Source organism: Coniophora puteana (genome assembly GCF_000271625.1).
Source record: "Coniophora puteana RWD-64-598 SS2 unplaced genomic scaffold CONPUscaffold_8, whole genome shotgun sequence".
NCBI lineage: Eukaryota > Fungi > Basidiomycota > Agaricomycetes > Boletales > Coniophoraceae > Coniophora > Coniophora puteana.
The window spans coordinates 167,086-185,145 of record NW_006913060.1 but is presented as its reverse complement, the minus strand read 5'-3'; the positions used below and the strand labels follow the sequence as shown (position 1 = coordinate 185,145).

The window sequence follows — 18,060 nt, the reverse complement described above, 5'->3', positions numbered from 1 at the left end:
ATGGACTCTCTCATGGCTCGTGCCCTTTCGGCTACGTCTCGGCTGCGCCGGTCGGTATTTGCGCTCAGGGTCGATGCGAGGTTTCATAAAGGAGTGACCTATTGTTCTCGCTGCAGATATCCTCTCTTCCCTCCTTCCTTCCCTTGCGTCACCATGTCCGCCCCCGAAGTCGATGTCTTATCAAGCAGGTTGGTATGCCCTGACTGCTCGCAGTGGATCACGCTGGACGAGTGGTCAACGGATGAAGATCGGTTCAAAACATGGCACGAACACAGGAGTCAATGCCAGCAAGCTTATAGTACGCAGGTAAGAAGTTTATTCCTAGGTCTAGTTGTTTCAAAGGACGGGCTTGGTGATCAGCTTTCTCTCTCTGCCGAACTTAATAGACATTTAAAACTGCCTGTCAGCGCTATGCGATCCTCAAGGCAGACGCATATGTTTCCGACGTTCATCCGCACGAAGTCCTTTGTCGCGCATGCGGTTTATGGATTGGTCTGAACGTAAAAGGTCAGTATCATCTCAGGGGCTGGCACGCACACAGAGGGAGATGTCCCAAGATTTCGGATTTAGAGGCGCGTCTACCTTACGATTTGACCTCAGGCGTAGTAGTTTTTGCATGCTAATGCGCTTTCGTTAGGCACGTATTGAAGAACCCCGCGAAGACTTGGGACCTAGGACGTATCATGAAGAGCACCGTATTGCCTTCTTTCAAGATGAGGAATACGTAGACGAGTTCCGCCCGCATAGGGTACGTTGTCGGCCGTGCGGTAAGTGGATTGCATTGCGGTCGCAGCTAGCGGCCAGGTATTATCCTCGGAACTGGATCAATCATAGAGGGCGATGCAAGAAAATAGAGGAAATAGAGGTACGCGGTCTCGTGCTATGCACATGCGTACAGAAGGCTGACTATCTACATAGAGGCTAGAGGTTGTTCGCCTTCTAACGCATGAGGATTCCTCAAATGAGTTCCCTTCAGATGAGTCCCTCGAGCTCGCGGGCACTCCATCGTAGAGGGTTCAGTAGTTCCCCGCTTGGATTCCGATACGCAAGCATTGTGCGGGATGATGTATGTTTTACAAGAGACGTCGTAATCAACTCAACGAGAAGAGTTTCTGCGAGATATTGTACCAAGAGACACACGGCATCACGCACATCCCTACCCTTCCTTCGCAACACGTTCGCGACGCGCATCTGTGGCAAAGCAGCAGCTGCAGCTCCACAAGGTAAACCACTTTATTGGGGAAACGACCTCTCGTTGGGAATGAAGCCCAAGCGAAACGTCATCGGACAGCTATCATATGAATGGCGAGGACATCTTTCAGCCCATTCTGGTTATTCCTCTTCTCTCCTCACTGGCACCATGCATGCCGTTCCCGAGAGCGTCTACCGGCCTTCTGACCGCCACACAGCCATCCGTATTATGCAGTCGGTGATACATTTCGCTCGAGTCATAAGCCATAACTTGTTGCCAGAGCCAAAGTAGTTCCTCTGCACTTTCCACCGAGCATTTGTTTATCGAATGTCTGATCTGATGCCTGCAAAATTCCTGATGAGCTTGATGGTAAATGATATCACCTAATGGGATGCAATGTTGGCGGAATGGCCGCCCAAGATGTGCACCACAGACTCAGTAATTGGCTTGCCATGTCTGGGTCTCAGTGGGAATTCTGGCGGAGCTCGGAGTAAATAGCCTTCCTCGTACCTTCTCGTTTACGTGAATCCGATATATGTAGTCCAGGGTTGACGCGACCATCGCGACGCCTCAAAAGAACTTGGCCGGTGCTCGCTCTCGAGTTGTAGGTCTCCTCCCTCCCTTTATGCGACCATGTCCGGTACCGAGGTCGACGTCTCCCCAAGCAGGCTTATATGTTCTGGCTGCTCGGAGTGGATCATCTTGGGCGAGCGATCGACGCACGAAGACAGATTCAAACCATGGTTCCAACACCGAAGTCAGTGCGAGCTTGCCCAGAACATGGAGGTACGTTATGTAACTTTTGGTAGGTATAGTCACTGGCACGGAGATCTGATTGACAATGGGGGCAGCTTTCCCTCCTTTTGCGTAAACAGAAGCGGACGTGGACGGATGCACATCAGCGTCTTGCGCTCCTTCTGCGAAAACAGAAGAGAACGCTGACGAAAGCACATCAGCGTTTTGTACTCCTCAAGGCAGACGAGTACGTGGCGGAGGCTCATCCGCAAAAAGCTCTATGTCGCGCGTGCAACTCATGGGTTGCTCTGGGCTCAAAAGGCCAGTACTGTCTCAGGCACTGGCTGTTGCACAGGCGGAAATGTTCCAAAATCTTGGAGTCAGAGGTGTGTCCGGCTTGCATCTTGGCCTCAGGAATTTCTGAAGAGCTTTGGTTAGAGGCTAGCTGAGAAGCCACAAGAGATAGTGCAGCCTAAGACGAAAGGCGAGGAGCAGCGTATCTCATTCCTCCAAGCTGAGTACACAGACGAGATTCAACCGCATAAGGTCAGATGTAGAGGGTGTGGCAAGTGGATCGCTCTGCGCTCAGAGCAAAGGGCAAGATATAACTCTTATAACTGGATCATGCATAGAGGCCGGTGCAAGGGAATTCAAGTTGAGGAAGCAGAGGTACGAAGTCTCGTTCTGCGTGCATACATGCATAGCTGATGGATGAATCAGAGGCGGGAGGTTGAGCTCCTTTTGACATATGCGGACTCTGCATGTCATTCATAATATCGTGAGCATATCACGTATAGAGGCCCATCATGGCCACCATCTTAGCTGCAAGGGCAGTTGTAAACAAACTGCCATTAAACTCGCTGTCTGTGCTGAAGGTATTCTGCGATGAGGACATTAGGCTACTCAATACTATAATAATCGTACCACTGCAGTCTGAACGACGATGGGGTCGCGTGAACGCGTGAACACTGCTGCTAACGAAGAGTTCAAGAGTTTAATGGACGGAAGAGGACGGGCATGAGCGCGCTTCATTGGACGCGCACCACGTGACCGTTCCACGGCCCTACGTCATGTGGTCGCGCTGACTGATGACCGTTGCCCGAGTCTTGCTCTTGCCCGAGTTATCGGTTTCTACGCGTATCCTTACTCTTTCTACACAACATGCCCGTGACACGTACACGAAGAGCAGCTACTACCCCTCGCGGCAAAGCCACTGCCACGAAGAAGAAATCTCTCTCCAAGGACAGCGAAACCTCTGCGGGCGACCCACCTAGTGAAGACGCGTACCATGAGGAGAGCGCGGAGGAGGATGACGATGACGATGTATCCATCCATAGTGACAACCTAGATGACGATCCACCGCCCAAGAAGCGGAAACGCGCTGCAATGACCAGTCTGGCGAAGAAGTCGTCCCCTAAGAAGGCGGCTACCCTTCGCAAGAAGCGACGCACCAAGGCCGACGAGGACGAGGAAGACGAGGAGCCAGAGCTAGAGGAGGGACAAGAGGTGGTAGGGAGGGTCATTCAGGCTCCTAAAGACGGGTGGGCGCCTGAGGGCCAGATATCGCAGCACACGTTCAGTTTCCTGAGCGATCTGCAAAAGCCCGAGAACAACGATAGGCAGTGGTTCAAGTTGCGAGGTGCGCTTTCATCGTTCTATCTCATCTGCATTGAGAGCTTAAATGAGCAACTTCGCATTACAGAACCTATCTATAGACGTACAGAGGCTGAATTCAAGGCGTTTATTGACGCCTTCACGGATATGTTGACGGAGGTGGACGACGAGATTCCGCCTTTGCCTCCCAAGGATGTCATTCACCGGATATATCGGGATGTGAGTTGCATGTCATCCTTTCGCTGGCACGTTGTCAAGGCCGACTCATGGGGGGCCATTGCTAGATACGATTCAGTAACGACAAGACGCCCTACAAGACCGGCTTCTCCGGCAGCTTCTCGCGGAGCGGACGGAAGGGCAAGTTCGCATTTTGTGAGTATCCTAAATTGTCCTTTCGAACGAGTTTGCTGATTGGCATTTGAAGATCATGTGTAAGCTACGGCTATGCCTACTTTCATTCAGCCACTAATGAGAATGGTGGCCTTTGCAGTATGGGTGCGCGTCCTCTCACTGCAATATTACGCCCTGTTTACTAATTGATATCTACCAGTCAAACCAGGCGATCAGAGCATGCTCGCTGCAGGATCATGGTGTCCTGCTAGAGAAGAATTGCAGACGATTAGGTGAGCCCGTCGACCGTCGACCGTCGACCGTCGAATCCTCCCTCAATCTGATATACTGACGACATCAACAGAAACAACATTCTTCGCTCCCCGGACCGACTCCGTGCGGTCATTGCACGTCCAGCGTTTGTAAAGCTCTTTGGTGAACCCCGGCCTCATCCCAAAGGCAGCAAGCAGAACATCTTTGGGGCTGAGGACGAGCTCAAGGGCGCACCTAAAGGAATTGACAAGGGACATAAGTACGTTTCGCCAGCCTCTCTTCTTTCGCAGCGCAATGTGCTGACTACGCCTGCAGGGATATCGATTTGCTTCGGTGCAGGTCCTTCATCGTTTCGACCAGGTTTCTTATTTTCTCCTTATCGCGTTGCGTTTTGTTGCTGATACCCTTCGCTGATAGATTCTCCGACAAGGTTGTGACCTCACCCGACTTTATTGACGAGCTCAGGCGCATTGCCGAAGTGCTCATGCCCTTTGTGAGATGGTGATCATTGTCTTGATCATCTTGTCACGGGGATTTTCTGACGCGTTTCCACTAGTCTCAATGATATGATCACCATTCAGCCGGACTCGGACGAAGAGGGCGGGGAAGATGATGAAGAGGATTGACGCTCTTAACCAAGGTCTCTTCAATTCTCGCTGTAGCCGTCACTGACTCTCCTCTTTTTCAAACACATTTTTCTCGATGGCATCGGAGATGTTGTCCCTTGATCCCTCTTGCCTTGATGCTATGCCGCCTTGGTTCATCTCGTCCCATATGTTCGCACTTGTAACCCCAGTACTAATTGTATATATGACAGTGTCAATATAGTCGAGTCATGTTATCCTCCAATGCTACCTAATTCACGACTTTGCTCTCAGCACTGTTTAGGTAACTCGGGCGTCCCTCAGACCATCAAGGAGCCAGACACCTGAGACAGCGCCCAGCTAGTTTTTCATTCATTTCAGTGCACCTAACCAGTTCGCATACATCCTAGACGTTCTCGAATGGCGGTGGAGACTCATGTATCGTTTTGCTACATTTGGAACAAAGGTAGAGCGACGCGTAAGCCTTGACTTTCCTCGGCAGTCACTGCATAACGCCTTGATTGACTCGGTATGGGCACTCTTCTGTTACCATCCGATCGGAACTCGTTGATTCTTTCTGTAGCACACTATGAAATACTAGTTCGATGAGATTATAACAATTCGGATGTGGACGTCCTCTACTGCTCATTCTCTGGGCGTCTAACGAGCGTTGGTAGAACGCTATGATGTATCGTCCCAGACACACACATCACCGCTCTTCAAACAGGGAGTTTTGATTTAACTTGCTTCACAGAATCCCCGCCGAATATCGCCTATCTCCCGTGTCACTTGGTCAAGGTGAAGGAGTGCCTAGGAAGAAAGATCATATAAAGACCGGTACGCCCTCCAGGTAGGGATCAATTCGTTTCGACTATGTCGAACGCAGGCCACTTATGGATCATCAGGCTACAGCGTAAGCATTGTCAGCGATGATGCAGAGCTGGTCGCACCTGCGGGACCGTGGTATAAGTCACTTGCTCAACAATGGTCTTGCAAACCTCAATGGTAGGGTAATCGTGCTCAAGAAACCTGGTGGTGGCGTCAGCATGGACTAAGCTGGCCTCGGCAGCCTATTGTCTGGTCAAATCCCAAACTCACGGTTCTCCAGGGGTAATGAACTGGACCTTTATGCCATCACTAATTGGACCGAAGCGCCATGCTCTTTCAAATAAGTTTCTAATCGTCTCTCTGTCTTTGTCGGCCTAAACGGACACAGGCAGCACGCGAGTGGCGTCACAATCAAATGAGACCTACTGTTTTTACGTCCACTTTTGCCTCACCTTGAGGCTTCGGAAGGCATTCCTGTCCGTCGATTGAGTGGTTTCTGCCGTTAAGACATGATCCAAGTTGAAACATCGCCGGGAATGAAGAAAGGTGTAGGAGGAGAGAAGCTGCAGCTAAACGGAGTGGCACTTTCTGCGAACATTGGAGCCCACACCGTGTTTGAGCTTCTAAATGCGGGCACGCATCCGCACTCATCGATGTCTTGTTGATCGTCACGAGTTTACACTCAGCTTTCAATAGTCGGACAAGGGAAGGAACAGACGCTCGCCCCAATCTTCAGGATCTCGTATTCATGGCGTAAGCAAGAAGTGAGTACCGCTGACCGCACTGATGAGGTTGCAGAAGTTAATCACATTCCTCTCGGCTGTCTCCGACGGCAATTTGCGTAGGATATCAATCCTGTCGATTGGCTTGCGAGTGGCAACTCCAGTACTCGAGCTTGCCGTGATCTACTATGCCATCGCCTTTCGTCACATACAAGCGATGTTGATAGCATCCCACACTCTACATCTAGATAACCATCCACTCTGTAACGTCAAAACGTCCCATTGCCGGGCACCCATCCAACACCAGTTCATCTATTGTCAACGTCATCGGATCGGTCCGATCTCAGAGGATCTCAGTATGTCAGCTAAACCGCACGCGATTTTCCTTTAGCGATAACTATATGTCATCAAAGATCAATCTACGCGAATATCAGAGATACAACGTCCTCGTATGCTGCACTATCGCCTTCATCAATCATCTGTGAGCTGACTGATCACTGACTATGCGGTAGATCCTCGCACGATTGTTTCGTTTGTCCGAGTTCATCGAGGACTTCTTTACAAGCACCTTCAGCTGCAATGGGTGGTAGAGATGAGTCTGACAGCTGCATAAGAATTCGTACGGGTGCTCACCGTTCCGACAGTGCCGTTCGATATGCATGTGTCAGCGGTGAGAAGGCTCCGAAACATTCAGGGCTGCCTGACGTTTGGTACTTCTTTCCTGAAACGCCCTTCAGCAAAAGTTGTGGCTCATGGGCGCCTCTTTATTATATGAGAGAGTGCGGAGAGGGCGAGCGAGAAGTTTCTTCACAGTCAAACGTGCGGAGAGTATGTTCTTATATGTTTTCAGCCGACAGCCTCTGCCGCTCTGAATCCAAGAGCCGGACTTGGGGAGGAAACTATAGTCGGCACCCCTTCCACCTAAGACGCGCTGACGTGTCCCTATCTAGCTGTCTTATGCCATGCTTTCGAGCGAAAAAAGTTGTACCACTCGCGCAATCTCTGTATGGAGAATGGCAACCAGAACAAGTATCTATATCCACTATATTTATCTGACCGCTGACATATAGCGCGAACTTCCTCAAGAGTAGACTTCAAGTGTGTATGTGCGACTTCGTAACCTCCCGAGTCCATCGACATCCTCTCTAATGAGGACTACGATGCCGACGCCTGTATCAAGCGAAGTCATCATTACCGCCGTCAGATCTGTCTCTGGTGTTTGTTGGTTGATACTACGCAATCAATAACAGCAGAGGCTGGCACGACGGCGGAACGTACTAGTTGTGGTTGGTACGCTCATTCTCAAACAAGGTCAGGAGGATACAACCTCTGAACGGGGCCCCGGAGTCGTAATTCTGTCGGCGGAACATTGATAACGAACTGGGGGAGACTGGCGAGGAGAAAGGCGACTTACTGCGACCATTCGGCTGGAACGGCGGACGACGAGTTAGCGGGTGATAATAGGATCCATAGTGGCGCTGCTTTGAGGGTGCTGTGCTGCGTTGAGGGTGCTGTGGTGGACGATACTGGAAGGTTAACGAGACAAGTGTTTCACGTTTACGCCTTTATATCCTTCACCTTATGACATACTTTGATGTCTACAGTAACAGGTGTCCCTGAAAAAGTCTGCCTTTAACAAACGTTAGCTCACGCCCTCATGGCGGAGAACGTTGATATCAACCAGCGGACGGTATAGGTGTTTGACGGTTCGACAGAAGCATCAAACCTCCGAGTTACTCCTCATTCATAGCATTAGTACTTCTTTCAAAAACTACTTTTGCGCGTTCATCTGGAGTGAGTATGGCGACGCGATTGTTGACGCATAAGGAAAAACTGATCCAGTGCCTTTCAACGCGGCGAAGGGAACGCTGACGGCTGCTACTGTGATCCTTTTTACAATACTCCCGATGAACGCCCTGGAGATTCTCAAAATCAGAGCTTCTTACGGTAAGGCCATTACTTCCGTGTTTACACGCAACGGGCTTTTCGCGTGAGTCGGCATTGGGTGTCAGCGGATTGTGCCGATGAACAAGGGATTACACAGGACTGGAGCGCTCATCTCAACAACCTCTAACGTTCTCTTGCGTTGGCGCCATTCAATGGACGTCCGCACGTTTCCCAACGGTCTTCTCACGCGCAGGTTTTCCCAATCAGTATTGAAGCGCTGAAGCTCCGATACTGCGGTCTCGCCCGTCGCGAATGCACGCAGTGGGCTTGATATGGTCAGATAGTACACCAACAGGGTCGATGTTGTTAATTTTGGGAGCGCACCACGATCCACTCCATCGCACTTGACAGTTGCATTTCTTCTCAGCGACCCTGCACTCGTTCCCATTGGCCATCGGCCTGTATCGCCGCTTCTTAATGGTGGGAGGTCGGCGGAGCATTACAAATCGGGAACACCCATTTCAACCTTACCATTGTCTCGCCTAGTCCTGTAAATCTGGGTTTGAATTCCCTTAGTTCCCGAGGCTTCCCAATGTAGATAGAGCATTTGTAGTAGCGCCGATGTGAATGTAATCCGATTGGCTAGAACTAGCCCCTGAGACGCGACGCGTCTCGAGCAAAGTCCTGCTTCACCGTACATAGCATAGCTGCATCCCTGATATCTCGACACACCACCGTCCGATTCTTCTAAAACCTCAAATATATCATCTAACATCCACTATCATGGACTTCATGAGCTACGATCCGCATCCCACAAAGAAACGACGTACAAAAGGTCAATACAACGGGGTCCGGGTGGACTTGTCGCAACCTCCTCATCCAGAAGGTGCATCTTCGTTGGCAGCTAACGACACGGTCTCTGGGGCTTCCATCAACGCAACAGATGAGTTGAATACGCTTGAATTCACAGGTTTCCCTCAGAACTCGCCGACCACGCAAGATCAGACAGCGTTCACCTTCACCATGCCATTCTCACCTAGCTTTGTACCTGGCAATGAGCACCCAAGGAACACCTCGAACTCGTCTTCTGTTGCGTTTCCTTGTTCTATCCCTAACGCTCCTCCATCTCAACTGGCTTGGCGGTCACTGTCTCCTCTACCTGCAGAGTTTGGCTTGGATCAAACACAGCAGGACTCTTCTATTGGCACACATGCTTCATCTCAAACTCTAGTCTCAACATCTCTGAGCACCATATGTAATGAGGACTCTGAGGCGATTCACTACCCCGTTTCACTTGATGACTATAGGAAGCTTTCTCATTTCCAGCAAGACCAGCACATACTTCAGCTATTCCGATCACGTTCTGATTCTTCTCCACTAGATTTTGTCACTAGACTTGTCTCAGGCAGTAACACCGAGGGCTTTGGGTATACGAATCGCTGGTTTGCTGATAAATCTAAGGTTCTTGGTTGCTTTCTGGATGCGTTGGTCTCGGACTCTCGGGGATTTGACAAGCTGTCAACCTGGCTTATCGAGTCTCAGGTTGCTATCAGAGTAACAAAGACGTGCATTGTTTCAGAAATGAAGAAGGTACATGATTTTCTCCTCATGGATAGCGTCAAGCAGGTGACACCAGATTTCTTGGATGCTTGGTCTCGCGAATCTATCCTTGAGCCTCTCGTACCTATGGCTCCAATCCTGTCTGAAATCCTTGACGTCGCTGGTACTGGTCTCAAGTCTGCCAAGAACACGATGAAGAACTCGCGCACGGTGTGTTTTTTGAGGAATATTTGTGTATACCTGTAAACTGAGTTCATTGACAGCTTGTTCCTATTATGCTTGCTCAGCTTGCTCGCCAGCAGTCGAACAAGTGTCTCAAATTTGCTGTTGTCAACGGTCTTGCGCTGTGGAGCTCCGGGGCTTCAAGAAAGACTATAGAGATGATGGCTGCTGCTCGACTCTGTATCTCGTACACAGCAATCTCAGCTATGGTCAACTCCCTTGCTGCTCACTGTGTTCGTCTCGCTGCTCTTGTTGCTCTGGGTCCTCACATGCTGGGCTACGATAACATCAATATCTCCTTATCCACGTTTATCGAGCAGCGCGGCTTGCTTGATACGCCATACAAGGTCCAGTCTGGGACGTTTGGGCTTATCTATGAGCTTCGAGGAGATGATCCTGCCACTCCAATTAATCCAGCTCACTTAGACGCTTCTGGACTCATTAAACGCTTTATGATGGCGCCTTCCCTCGACTACAAGCATGACGTACAGCTCACGGCTGCACAGACATCAATACTCAAGGCTGATCTACAGGCAACAATCATTGAGGCATTATTTCGCCTTTTCCCTGACATGTTTGCTGATGAGCTCAAAAACAACGATCAGCTGAAGCGCCCTGTTGTTCTCGAGTATCCTCATGGTCTCAAAACGGCGTTTTATGCTACTAGAGCAAGCACCATCGAGGAGGCAACGCGCGCAGGGAACAGCAAATATCTAGATGAGCTGTACCGACTCGAGTTTGGGATGACACCGTCTCAGCTTGTCAGGCTTGCCATCTTGACGATAAACGATGTCCTAACCAACCAACGAATACGAGCTGTCCAGTTTGTTCGCCGTAGGGACATAAACTCTTGGGAGCGCCGGGAAGTCTTTCAGGTAGCGCTTGCTCTCTTCCATCTAGTCCTCAACTTAATCTGGGCGGTGCATGTCAAGCATCAAGCAACTGTGGCAACAACAGGTAGCCTTAGCTGGTTCTATGCGCTCCTAGAGAAGTCTCGACTTGCCAATCCGCACCCGGACTACCATAGTCTTTTGATGGCTCTTCGGCAGACCTTGGATGCTCTTTTGATTGATAGCTGGCGGAAGATTCTCGCACGAAACGGATACTCTAGTGTCACTGCTTTCGCTAAATCTAACCCTACTGCAGAGATTATGAAAGAACTCGCAGATCAGCTGCACAACTCATTTGCAAGCACTGTGCCAGCTGCGGAGTCCGACGAGGATGTTGTCAATCGCAATGTTGGTCTCCTCTTCCGCGACCTTCTCCATGTATTCACACTTGTGTCTGCAATTTCGGATGGTGACTATGGTCGAGTGGAGAACATGTTCCCCTCACTTGCATGCATGTTCCGGGGTGCAGGGGGTAACAACTATTCGAGTGAGATACTCCATATGATACACAACTTCAAGCATGCCTGGACACCCGAGTTTGCGTAAGTGTGCATATTTATCTGGTTAACAATGCTAAATGAGGTTTTAGTGCAATTGTGAGACGCAACAGTATTATTTGTCCCTCGGGCCGTGGTCCAGGGTTCTGCATGGCCCCAGATTTGAATGCAGAGCATGGAGTTGACGCTCTCAAGGTACGTAAGTTCTGTTAAACCTCAAAAAACAGGCAAGTAATGTTATATTAGACACTTTTCCTTGCTAAAGGTGTTCTGGGTGACTGGGATCGCCTCGGAGACGGTGCAGCCTGCATAATGCATGCTGAAGCGGCAAAGCGCAAGATATCAAGTGCATTCGGACTCTCATATCAGTCACAAACTCACACAACACCGTCCACTCGTGCTCTTGTTTTCAAGGTTGCGGACAAGGTGAAAGAGCACGACCTACTTACCGCTGATTCACTCCGAAAAAACACTCATGGTGTCAAACCTACTGTTGACTTGCTCAATGATGGGCGTGCACGGTTGAGGTCGCAGAGCATCCCCGCCTTCAACAAGCGTCTTGAATTGCTTCAACAGGGAAAAGAGTGGACGGAGGATGTAGACGAGCTACCACCAATGAGTATCACATTTACTAGCGATTCAGACGATGTTATATCTAGCGATGACACTTGAATGGCTTGTAAATAAATGATTGGTTGCTATTACATGCAACTAAAGTTGTACTGAATAAATAACTTCGGCTACCTCCTGACCCCATCTCAATCGCCATTCCTCCGTTTCTCCCAATGCATCTGTGACGGACTGAGCATGTACAAGTGTAGAATGAATGGTAGACAACTTCTTGATGCCATCGTCATCTAGAAGTTCGTCTGGGGCTATCATGCAGCGGTCAGGGTGAGCTTTCCATGTTGAGGCCCTCCAGTCCCTGAGTGCTCTATATACATGCTTCCTTTCGCCTTCTGGGCGTTTAGGATCCCTTCGGTCACTGGGATTGACACGGCGAGCTGCTGGTGGAGGGACAGTGAGTCGACTGCCTGTAAACCATCTCGAATAATCGATAGGATTTGCTGGATGACGATCGCAGCACCACATGTTGGTGCAGAGCGTTCCTAGTGCTCAAATCAGCTAAAATACAAATGAATAGATAGTACGTACTTTCGAGGGTTGTGTCATCAAAGTAAGCCGCCAAGAAATCGCGGACACAGAGGCTTGTATTCTTCACAAGCTTGATCATGGCGCTGCCAACCCTTTGGTGCTTAGACGCGGCCTTGTCGGGGAGTGGGGATACGAGTGGTGTGTCTGGGTCACCATCAATCTCGTCTGGAGGGACTTTTCCCTTGACCCATGACTCGACAAAAGTTATGTACAGGCCTTGAATGCCAGGAGATCGAGCAACTCGACCGCCTCGCTGACGCCAGTCGGGGATATTGCAGCAGACACCCCACTGGATGACTATGGTAACGTTTGAGATATCTACGCCCTGCAAAGAACAATTGAGAAACCGAAAACAGATGCAAAAGCATACTCACTACTGCGCAAGCAGACATTGTTAAAAGCACCCTGGTATTACCATCCGGGCAAGAGAACTCTTGATAGACACGTCGCCTATACTCGTCAGACATCTCCGAGTGATACTCTCTGACCACTCCTCGAATGCGGTCTTCCTGCGAGAGAAAACTTTGCAGATATGTAGTCGCAGCTGCCACCTGATTGATGTCGTCAAAGTAGATGAGGATTTTTGCGCCATGAGCGAGAGGGAAAATGAAATTGAGGTTCTCAAACGTGTTCAAACTGCCCATTACCTCCCAGAAAACGTATGTGATGTTAGAACGGTTCGACGTGTATTTGATGAAGTCCCAAGTATGAACAGGTCCAAAGTGAAGAGTCGCCTGGATTACCCACTTGATATGCTGAGGAAGGGTGCCCGAGAGTGCTTGCACTGGTGTATTCTTGGGTAATCGAAGACGAATGGCATCACCTAGTTTACCATAAGCCCTTCGAGAAGGCTGAGCACCATGGAGAAGAACGCCGGAGGTGTAGATGAAGTGAGCCTCATCAACGAAAACACGAGATATGCGAGAGCCGTAGCGCAGGTAGTTGTCCGAGAGCATAGAGGCAAAACGAGGCATCTGTCTTCCACCTTCAAATGGTCCAAACGATTCGGGGGAGACTATAATGATCGGAAAGTCGCCTTGTCGAACCCTCTGTAAAAGATGTGAGTATATGCGCCTGTAAATCGCTTATATGAGGCGGAAAATCGTTCTTACAGCCCAGAACTCCTCGGCATGACGCTCCTGGGGTGTATCAGAGTTTATGGCCGCGGTGGCTATACCAAAGAATGCGAATTCGGTCACCTGAAGAGATATCCACTGTGGATCTAACACGAATTTTGCGAAGACAAGCTCACCTGATTGGTCTGCAGCTGTTTCAGCGGAGATATGACCAGAGATATACCTTCCGGCTCCAAGAGAATAGGTAATAGCATCGCAATAGTTTTACCAGACCCCGTAGATGCATTCACCATCGAGTTTTTACGAGCAGCCATAGAGTGAAGACAGTCCAGCTGCATCTCGCGAGGGACCATCTGCTCCCTAGATACAGTGAATAGCAGCAGAGAGGCACGAAGAGCATCCTGGAGCTGCTTGGAGTCGAGTTCTTTCAGGTATCCATCTAGAGACTCGAGTCGAGAACCAAGACGTTCTCGCGCAAAGCCGAGAAGGTCATCAGCTTGTAAGTTATAGATATGCTCGAGTTTGGTTCGGATCTCCTCCTGGAAGCGCTTGTCATCCCAAGTAAAGCGTTTTGCCCGTTTAGTCGCCAGAGACTCCATTGGGACTCGTTTTCCAGCAATGAGAGGAAGAGATAAGCTTAGAAAGACGTCGAATGCAAGTCACTCAGGCTCTGGGGACACTCAAAAGCGTCGCGTCGCGTAGTTAGGGGCTATTTTACTCGAAAGATGTAATCCATATTGGGCGGCCACAGGAACTAAGGGGATTCCATCCCAAATTTACCGGGCCGTATACGACCCTCTCACGTAGTCGACAGGTGCTAAGTATACGGAACGGTCACCGGGCTATGTCTCGCCCTGTTGTCGAGGCACGAGGTTGTCGGGCACTTCATGACAGGATTACGTCCTCTGCTCCGGCGGTCCGGTACGGCGGCTTCTTGGTCTCGGGGTTCGGTGCCTTTGCCTGAAGGTTCCGATGGGAAATAGCCATATATGGAAGCGGATCGTAGATTCTGGGGCTCCGAAGTCTCTGATCCGGTTGTCACATTTGATCCGCCAGTGGCGCCGATTAAGATTCCCAGGCCAGAGATCGTCGCCCGCCGACGCGCGGCCACTTGTCATTACGGGCAAGTGCTCGTGTTCGTGCCAGTTAGATATTCCACTCAACTCCATGCGCCATCACCCCCATCGTTGATACTGGGCGGCAAGTTTATTCCCCTCGAGCTTTACAATGTCTACACACAGGAAGGTACTGTAGTCTGTAGCTGGCAAGAAACGGAAGACGGAAAAGGGGCACAGGTGCGAGAATAGACGCACAGTTGCCAAATACAAGCAAACGCGCACAATAGTATAGATAATTATCAGGAAAAATAACAAGAAAAGTACAAGTTGTCGACGGCGAGGTTTCTGATAAATCCAAAACATGATAATACCTGGACGAATCACAACGATCAGAAACAATTTCACGAGGGAAACAGTGGGTGCTTACCGTACAAGATGAGAGTGTCTATAACACGACTATAGTGGTGTCGGATACTGGGTAACGTTGACAGCAGCGTTTCTGACTTGCGAGTCGGCCGTTGACGAGGTTGTGATACGGATAAGCTAGAACAAAACGTCAGACACTGACGCGAGAGGCTGGGTAACGGAAAAGGCTGCGTACTTTGTCATCCTCAATATACAGGCACTTTTTCTTGTGACGCTTCCAGTTGGTGTCATAGTACCGTCCCTTGCCGCAGAGCTTGATGGGGACCATACAGCCCGCGCAGACGGCCTCCACGTGGTCGAAGTAGTAGACGCACTCGTCGGCTTTCAGCTGGGCATAGCGCTGAGCTGCATTACGAAACTTGCGGTCCCGAGCTGCCCGATTCTTGACCTGCAGGAAGTTGGTTGCGCTGTATGAAACGAGCTTCATAGGAGGGGAGATTCGGCGCTTGTCTGGCGGTGGCAGAGGCAGCGAGGAACACGATGATAACGGTGAGGAATAGGTCGATGACGATGAAGGCAGCGGCGACGGCGGCTCGTCAAACGATGCCGGTCGCAGTATCGGCTGAACCGATGAGTGGTCACCATACGGGTGGTACCTAGACGTGGAAGACGATGAGGTTCTGCGCTTGCGGCGTGAAGGAGGCGGTGATGGAGGAGAGGGGAGATTACTAGGCACAGGAAGGATGAGGCGTCCAGGTTGAGATGGCGGCGATGAAGACGGCGACGGGTAGTCACGAGCTGATGATACTGGGTACGACCCAGAATAGGAGACAGGGGACGGGTGACGCGAGAAATCCGAGGACACTGAGGATGGTGATGGCAGCGAGGAAAACGACGCCACCGATGGCGATGACGATGATGAAGGAGGGGGAGATGGATAGGTGTACGCGTTGGGTGGAGCTGTGAAGAGATGCGGGTGGTGCTGGTATAACAGTTCTCTCTCGCGATGGAGTAGACGCGATGTGAGAGAAGGAAGAACGCCCTGCTCGTCGAGGAGAGCAATGAGATCGTCTAGATAACTAGGCGACGTCGAAGGGATAAAGTCGCTAGCGCTTCGCCAGCAGCCGTGGTGCGTGAGCGTGATGCCACCGGCAGTGGATAGGGATGAGGCAGAGGGTAAGGTGGGTGGCATCGTAGAGGATAGCAGGCCGTGAATTCCGGGAGGGAAACCGGTGAACGTGCGAGATGAAGAGGAGGAGGGATAAATGCTGAGCACTGGAGGTTGAATTTAGGGACACAGGTGGTTTAAAAAGGTCCCGTCGCTTAGCTGAGCTGAAAGGGTGCTTTCGTCCCTACCTCAGAAGGGCGACGGCCAGGTCTGTAAACGTCACGGCAGCGAAAGCAGACATATCCCCGTTTCCCATTTTGGTCTCATTGTATAGTGTGGGCTTGGGCCCTTGTCTCCAATCGTGATGCGGTGGCACTCGGCGCTCTCGCTTTGTTCTTGTTGTTTACCATGATTGTCGTTTTTGGAAAGCGCCAACAACTCTCCGATACTCAAGGCGTTCGAATCACACGCACGGCAATGCACCGATGCTGATGGCATGGGAATTGGTGTTTTTCATGTAAGGGTTTTCTTCGGAAACAAGGTCCGGTTACAGGCGTAGCAGGTGGGAGCATTACTGGGCCCTTTTCGCGTCTAATTTGCTGTTTACCTTGGTTTATTTGCTCATATTTGTCGCTAGTTATCCTAAAATGTGTTATGCTCGATACTCCGGGAACGGCGGAGGGACCGACAAGTCCCTAAAGCGAACAAGGAGCGAGTTCCCATGGCTCACAGCCCACCTGGGTGCTGAGCGCTGAGCCATAGTGACGGTTCCGTACCGTTGAATAACAGTGGCAGCCAGCTTAAAGTCCGGTATCATGATAATCTATGTAGTTGGCATATTCTGCGGTAGAAAGATGTGCATCCGAAGAACAATGTTAAATTCCAATGTCTGTGAGTGTGAAGAGGTATATAGAGAGAGTATTCGAGTATAACGAGTGAGGGAGGACACCTATCGGAGTCAAAATGATGCTAACGGGAGAAGCTACGAATTATCGTGCAGAAGTACGTAGACATGAGCTTCGACAATAGAAGAGAGTACGTCCTCAGATCTTCTTGGTCCTAGTGAGATAGGCCCGAAGGACGGCATTTGAAAAGCACGGGCAGAGATATCGCCAGTCTATGAACACATTAGACGGACTCGTTGGATGTACGAACTCGCACTTACCTCACGAAGAAAGGCCATCGTCTTGGTAGGGAGTTAGGGTCCGAGGGTGGAGTGGGCAAGGAAGTGAAGCTGCCACTGTACGACTTACAGTAGGGATGATCCCAGTACTGTGTCTCCTTTTGTACAAGCGTCAGTAAGAGGTCTAAGCCAGTGCGACGACGCGACTCTCACCTCGAGTATTTCCACTCCAGTGCATGAGCTTCGATGCTTGAGCCATCTCGTCAGGTCGTACTCGTTACCGCAGATAATTATGTCCCCGCATCCACCGCACTCCAGAGAGTTCAATCTAACTTTGCGCGTACAAGGGTCCTTATAAAGGAGCCATTTGCGCTGGAAACTTGTGAAATGAGCGATAGTAGTGGACATGGTAAAAGAAAAAGAGTGAAGGAGGTTTGAGCGAGAGTCGAGGCGAAATCAAGTCCTCAATTCTATACCACCAGCATATCGACGAGTAGGAGGACAAAAGCGCGACAGCATCCGTCCGAGGACATAGCTACCTATACATTCCTGCTGGCTTAATTCTCGGAGATCGGAGATCGAGATCAGATTCAGTGACACGGGAAACGATACAAGCGAGCCGCGCGGCACTGGCGAGGCGTAAGCGGGAGAGACAACAGTCTGTTTCCACAAACATCCACAGATGTGTCAGCGAGATCAGAACGGGAATAAGATGAGGAATAGACCGCCCAGATTAGTAAATGCAGCAATTGCTGGGATTGGATACTCTTCTCGTGCTCCAATAAAGGTGCGAGGCTGGTCCTCGTACCTTCTCAGGTTCCATAATAGGACAAGGACAAA

At 50.3% G+C, this 18,060-nt stretch overlaps 10 protein-coding genes across 10 annotated transcripts; 7 read left to right on the top strand and 3 right to left on the bottom strand.

The window, feature by feature from the left end:
• Positions 1-153: 153 nt before the first annotated feature.
• On the top strand, positions 154-1,011 carry CONPUDRAFT_154903 (uncharacterized protein; the record flags this gene model as incomplete). Its single annotated transcript, XM_007771710.1, has 3 exons — positions 154-306; positions 638-748; positions 919-1,011. The coding sequence occupies 3 exons, from the start codon at positions 154-156 to the stop codon at positions 1,009-1,011; spliced, it is 357 nt and encodes a 118-aa protein (XP_007769900.1).
• Positions 1,012-1,825: 814 nt separating this feature from the next.
• CONPUDRAFT_144771 (uncharacterized protein) lies at positions 1,826-2,843 on the top strand (the record flags this gene model as incomplete). The annotated part of the gene is made up of 4 exons (XM_007771709.1): positions 1,826-1,978; positions 2,044-2,313; positions 2,366-2,596; positions 2,648-2,843. 4 exons carry the CDS (start codon positions 1,826-1,828, stop codon positions 2,699-2,701), a joined length of 708 nt encoding a protein of 235 aa, XP_007769899.1. The 3' UTR covers positions 2,702-2,843.
• A 293-nt stretch (positions 2,844-3,136) lies between these two features.
• On the top strand, positions 3,137-5,008 carry CONPUDRAFT_137848 (uncharacterized protein). The gene is made up of 8 exons (XM_007771708.1): positions 3,137-3,566; positions 3,630-3,760; positions 3,826-3,913; positions 4,092-4,164; positions 4,236-4,403; positions 4,460-4,504; positions 4,562-4,645; positions 4,701-5,008. Exons 1-8 carry the CDS (start codon positions 3,314-3,316, stop codon positions 4,768-4,770), a joined length of 912 nt encoding a protein of 303 aa, XP_007769898.1. The 5' UTR covers positions 3,137-3,313; the 3' UTR covers positions 4,771-5,008.
• Positions 5,009-6,065: 1,057 nt separating this feature from the next.
• CONPUDRAFT_144769 (uncharacterized protein) lies at positions 6,066-7,416 on the top strand (the record flags this gene model as incomplete). Its single annotated transcript, XM_007771707.1, has 6 exons — positions 6,066-6,167; positions 6,243-6,320; positions 6,527-6,634; positions 6,692-6,759; positions 6,791-7,106; positions 7,129-7,416. 6 exons carry the CDS (start codon positions 6,066-6,068, stop codon positions 7,201-7,203), a joined length of 747 nt encoding a protein of 248 aa, XP_007769897.1. The 3' UTR covers positions 7,204-7,416.
• A 2,581-nt stretch (positions 7,417-9,997) lies between these two features.
• On the top strand, positions 9,998-11,149 carry CONPUDRAFT_34928 (uncharacterized protein; the record flags this gene model as incomplete). Its single annotated transcript, XM_007771517.1, has 2 exons — positions 9,998-10,708; positions 10,805-11,149. Coding segments are annotated over 2 exons (1,056 nt in total), but the record flags the coding sequence as incomplete, so codon positions are not given.
• A 15-nt stretch (positions 11,150-11,164) lies between these two features.
• Positions 11,165-11,383, top strand: CONPUDRAFT_39834 (uncharacterized protein; the record flags this gene model as incomplete). Its single annotated transcript, XM_007771524.2, has 1 exon — positions 11,165-11,383. A coding segment is annotated over one exon (219 nt), but the record flags the coding sequence as incomplete, so codon positions are not given.
• A 47-nt stretch (positions 11,384-11,430) lies between these two features.
• CONPUDRAFT_58071 (uncharacterized protein) lies at positions 11,431-12,006 on the top strand (the record flags this gene model as incomplete). Its single annotated transcript, XM_007771539.1, has 2 exons — positions 11,431-11,529; positions 11,581-12,006. Coding segments are annotated over 2 exons (525 nt in total), but the record flags the coding sequence as incomplete, so codon positions are not given.
• Positions 12,007-12,191: 185 nt separating this feature from the next.
• CONPUDRAFT_154900 (P-loop containing nucleoside triphosphate hydrolase protein) lies at positions 12,192-14,164 on the bottom strand (the record flags this gene model as incomplete). The annotated part of the gene is made up of 6 exons (XM_007771706.1): positions 12,192-12,209; positions 12,277-12,443; positions 12,490-12,814; positions 12,864-13,538; positions 13,602-13,688; positions 13,742-14,164. 6 exons carry the CDS (start codon positions 14,162-14,164, stop codon positions 12,192-12,194), a joined length of 1,695 nt encoding a protein of 564 aa, XP_007769896.1.
• A 902-nt stretch (positions 14,165-15,066) lies between these two features.
• CONPUDRAFT_166262 (uncharacterized protein) lies at positions 15,067-16,357 on the bottom strand. The gene is made up of 2 exons (XM_007771705.1): positions 15,225-16,357; positions 15,067-15,166 (listed from the first exon to the last, which is right to left on the bottom strand). The coding sequence occupies exons 1-2, from the start codon at positions 16,179-16,181 to the stop codon at positions 15,080-15,082; spliced, it is 1,044 nt and encodes a 347-aa protein (XP_007769895.1). The 5' UTR covers positions 16,182-16,357; the 3' UTR covers positions 15,067-15,079.
• Positions 16,358-16,988: 631 nt separating this feature from the next.
• Positions 16,989-17,694, bottom strand: CONPUDRAFT_137847 (uncharacterized protein). Its single transcript, XM_007771704.1, has 3 exons — positions 17,434-17,694; positions 17,263-17,378; positions 16,989-17,214 (listed from the first exon to the last, which is right to left on the bottom strand). Exons 1-3 carry the CDS (start codon positions 17,626-17,628, stop codon positions 17,157-17,159), a joined length of 369 nt encoding a protein of 122 aa, XP_007769894.1. The 5' UTR covers positions 17,629-17,694; the 3' UTR covers positions 16,989-17,156.
• Positions 17,695-18,060: the final 366 nt, after the last annotated feature.

What these genes read in the sequence shown, in the direction of transcription:
- CONPUDRAFT_137847 (XM_007771704.1), bottom strand. Translation starts at nt 17,628, where the DNA reads ATGTCCACTACTATCGCTCATTTCACAAGTTTCCAGCGCAAATGGCTC. An exon ending in CTGGAGTGGAAATACTCGAG is followed by an intron (nt 17,379 to 17,433) that starts GTGAGAGTCGCG and finishes CTTGTACAAAAG; the next exon opens with GAGACACAGTACTGGGATCA. An exon ending in CGATGGCCTTTCTTCGTGAG is followed by an intron (nt 17,215 to 17,262) that starts GTAAGTGCGAGT and finishes ATGTGTTCATAG; the next exon opens with ACTGGCGATATCTCTGCCCG.
- CONPUDRAFT_137848 (XM_007771708.1), top strand. Translation starts at nt 3,314, where the DNA reads ATGACCAGTCTGGCGAAGAAGTCGTCCCCTAAGAAGGCGGCTACCCTT. An exon ending in GGAATTGACAAGGGACATAA is followed by an intron (nt 4,404 to 4,459) that starts GTACGTTTCGCC and finishes CTACGCCTGCAG; the next exon opens with GGATATCGATTTGCTTCGGT. An exon ending in TCCTTCATCGTTTCGACCAG is followed by an intron (nt 4,505 to 4,561) that starts GTTTCTTATTTT and finishes CTTCGCTGATAG; the next exon opens with ATTCTCCGACAAGGTTGTGA.
- CONPUDRAFT_166262 (XM_007771705.1), bottom strand. Translation starts at nt 16,181, where the DNA reads ATGCCACCCACCTTACCCTCTGCCTCATCCCTATCCACTGCCGGTGGC. An exon ending in TGTATATTGAGGATGACAAA is followed by an intron (nt 15,167 to 15,224) that starts GTACGCAGCCTT and finishes GTTTTGTTCTAG; the next exon opens with CTTATCCGTATCACAACCTC.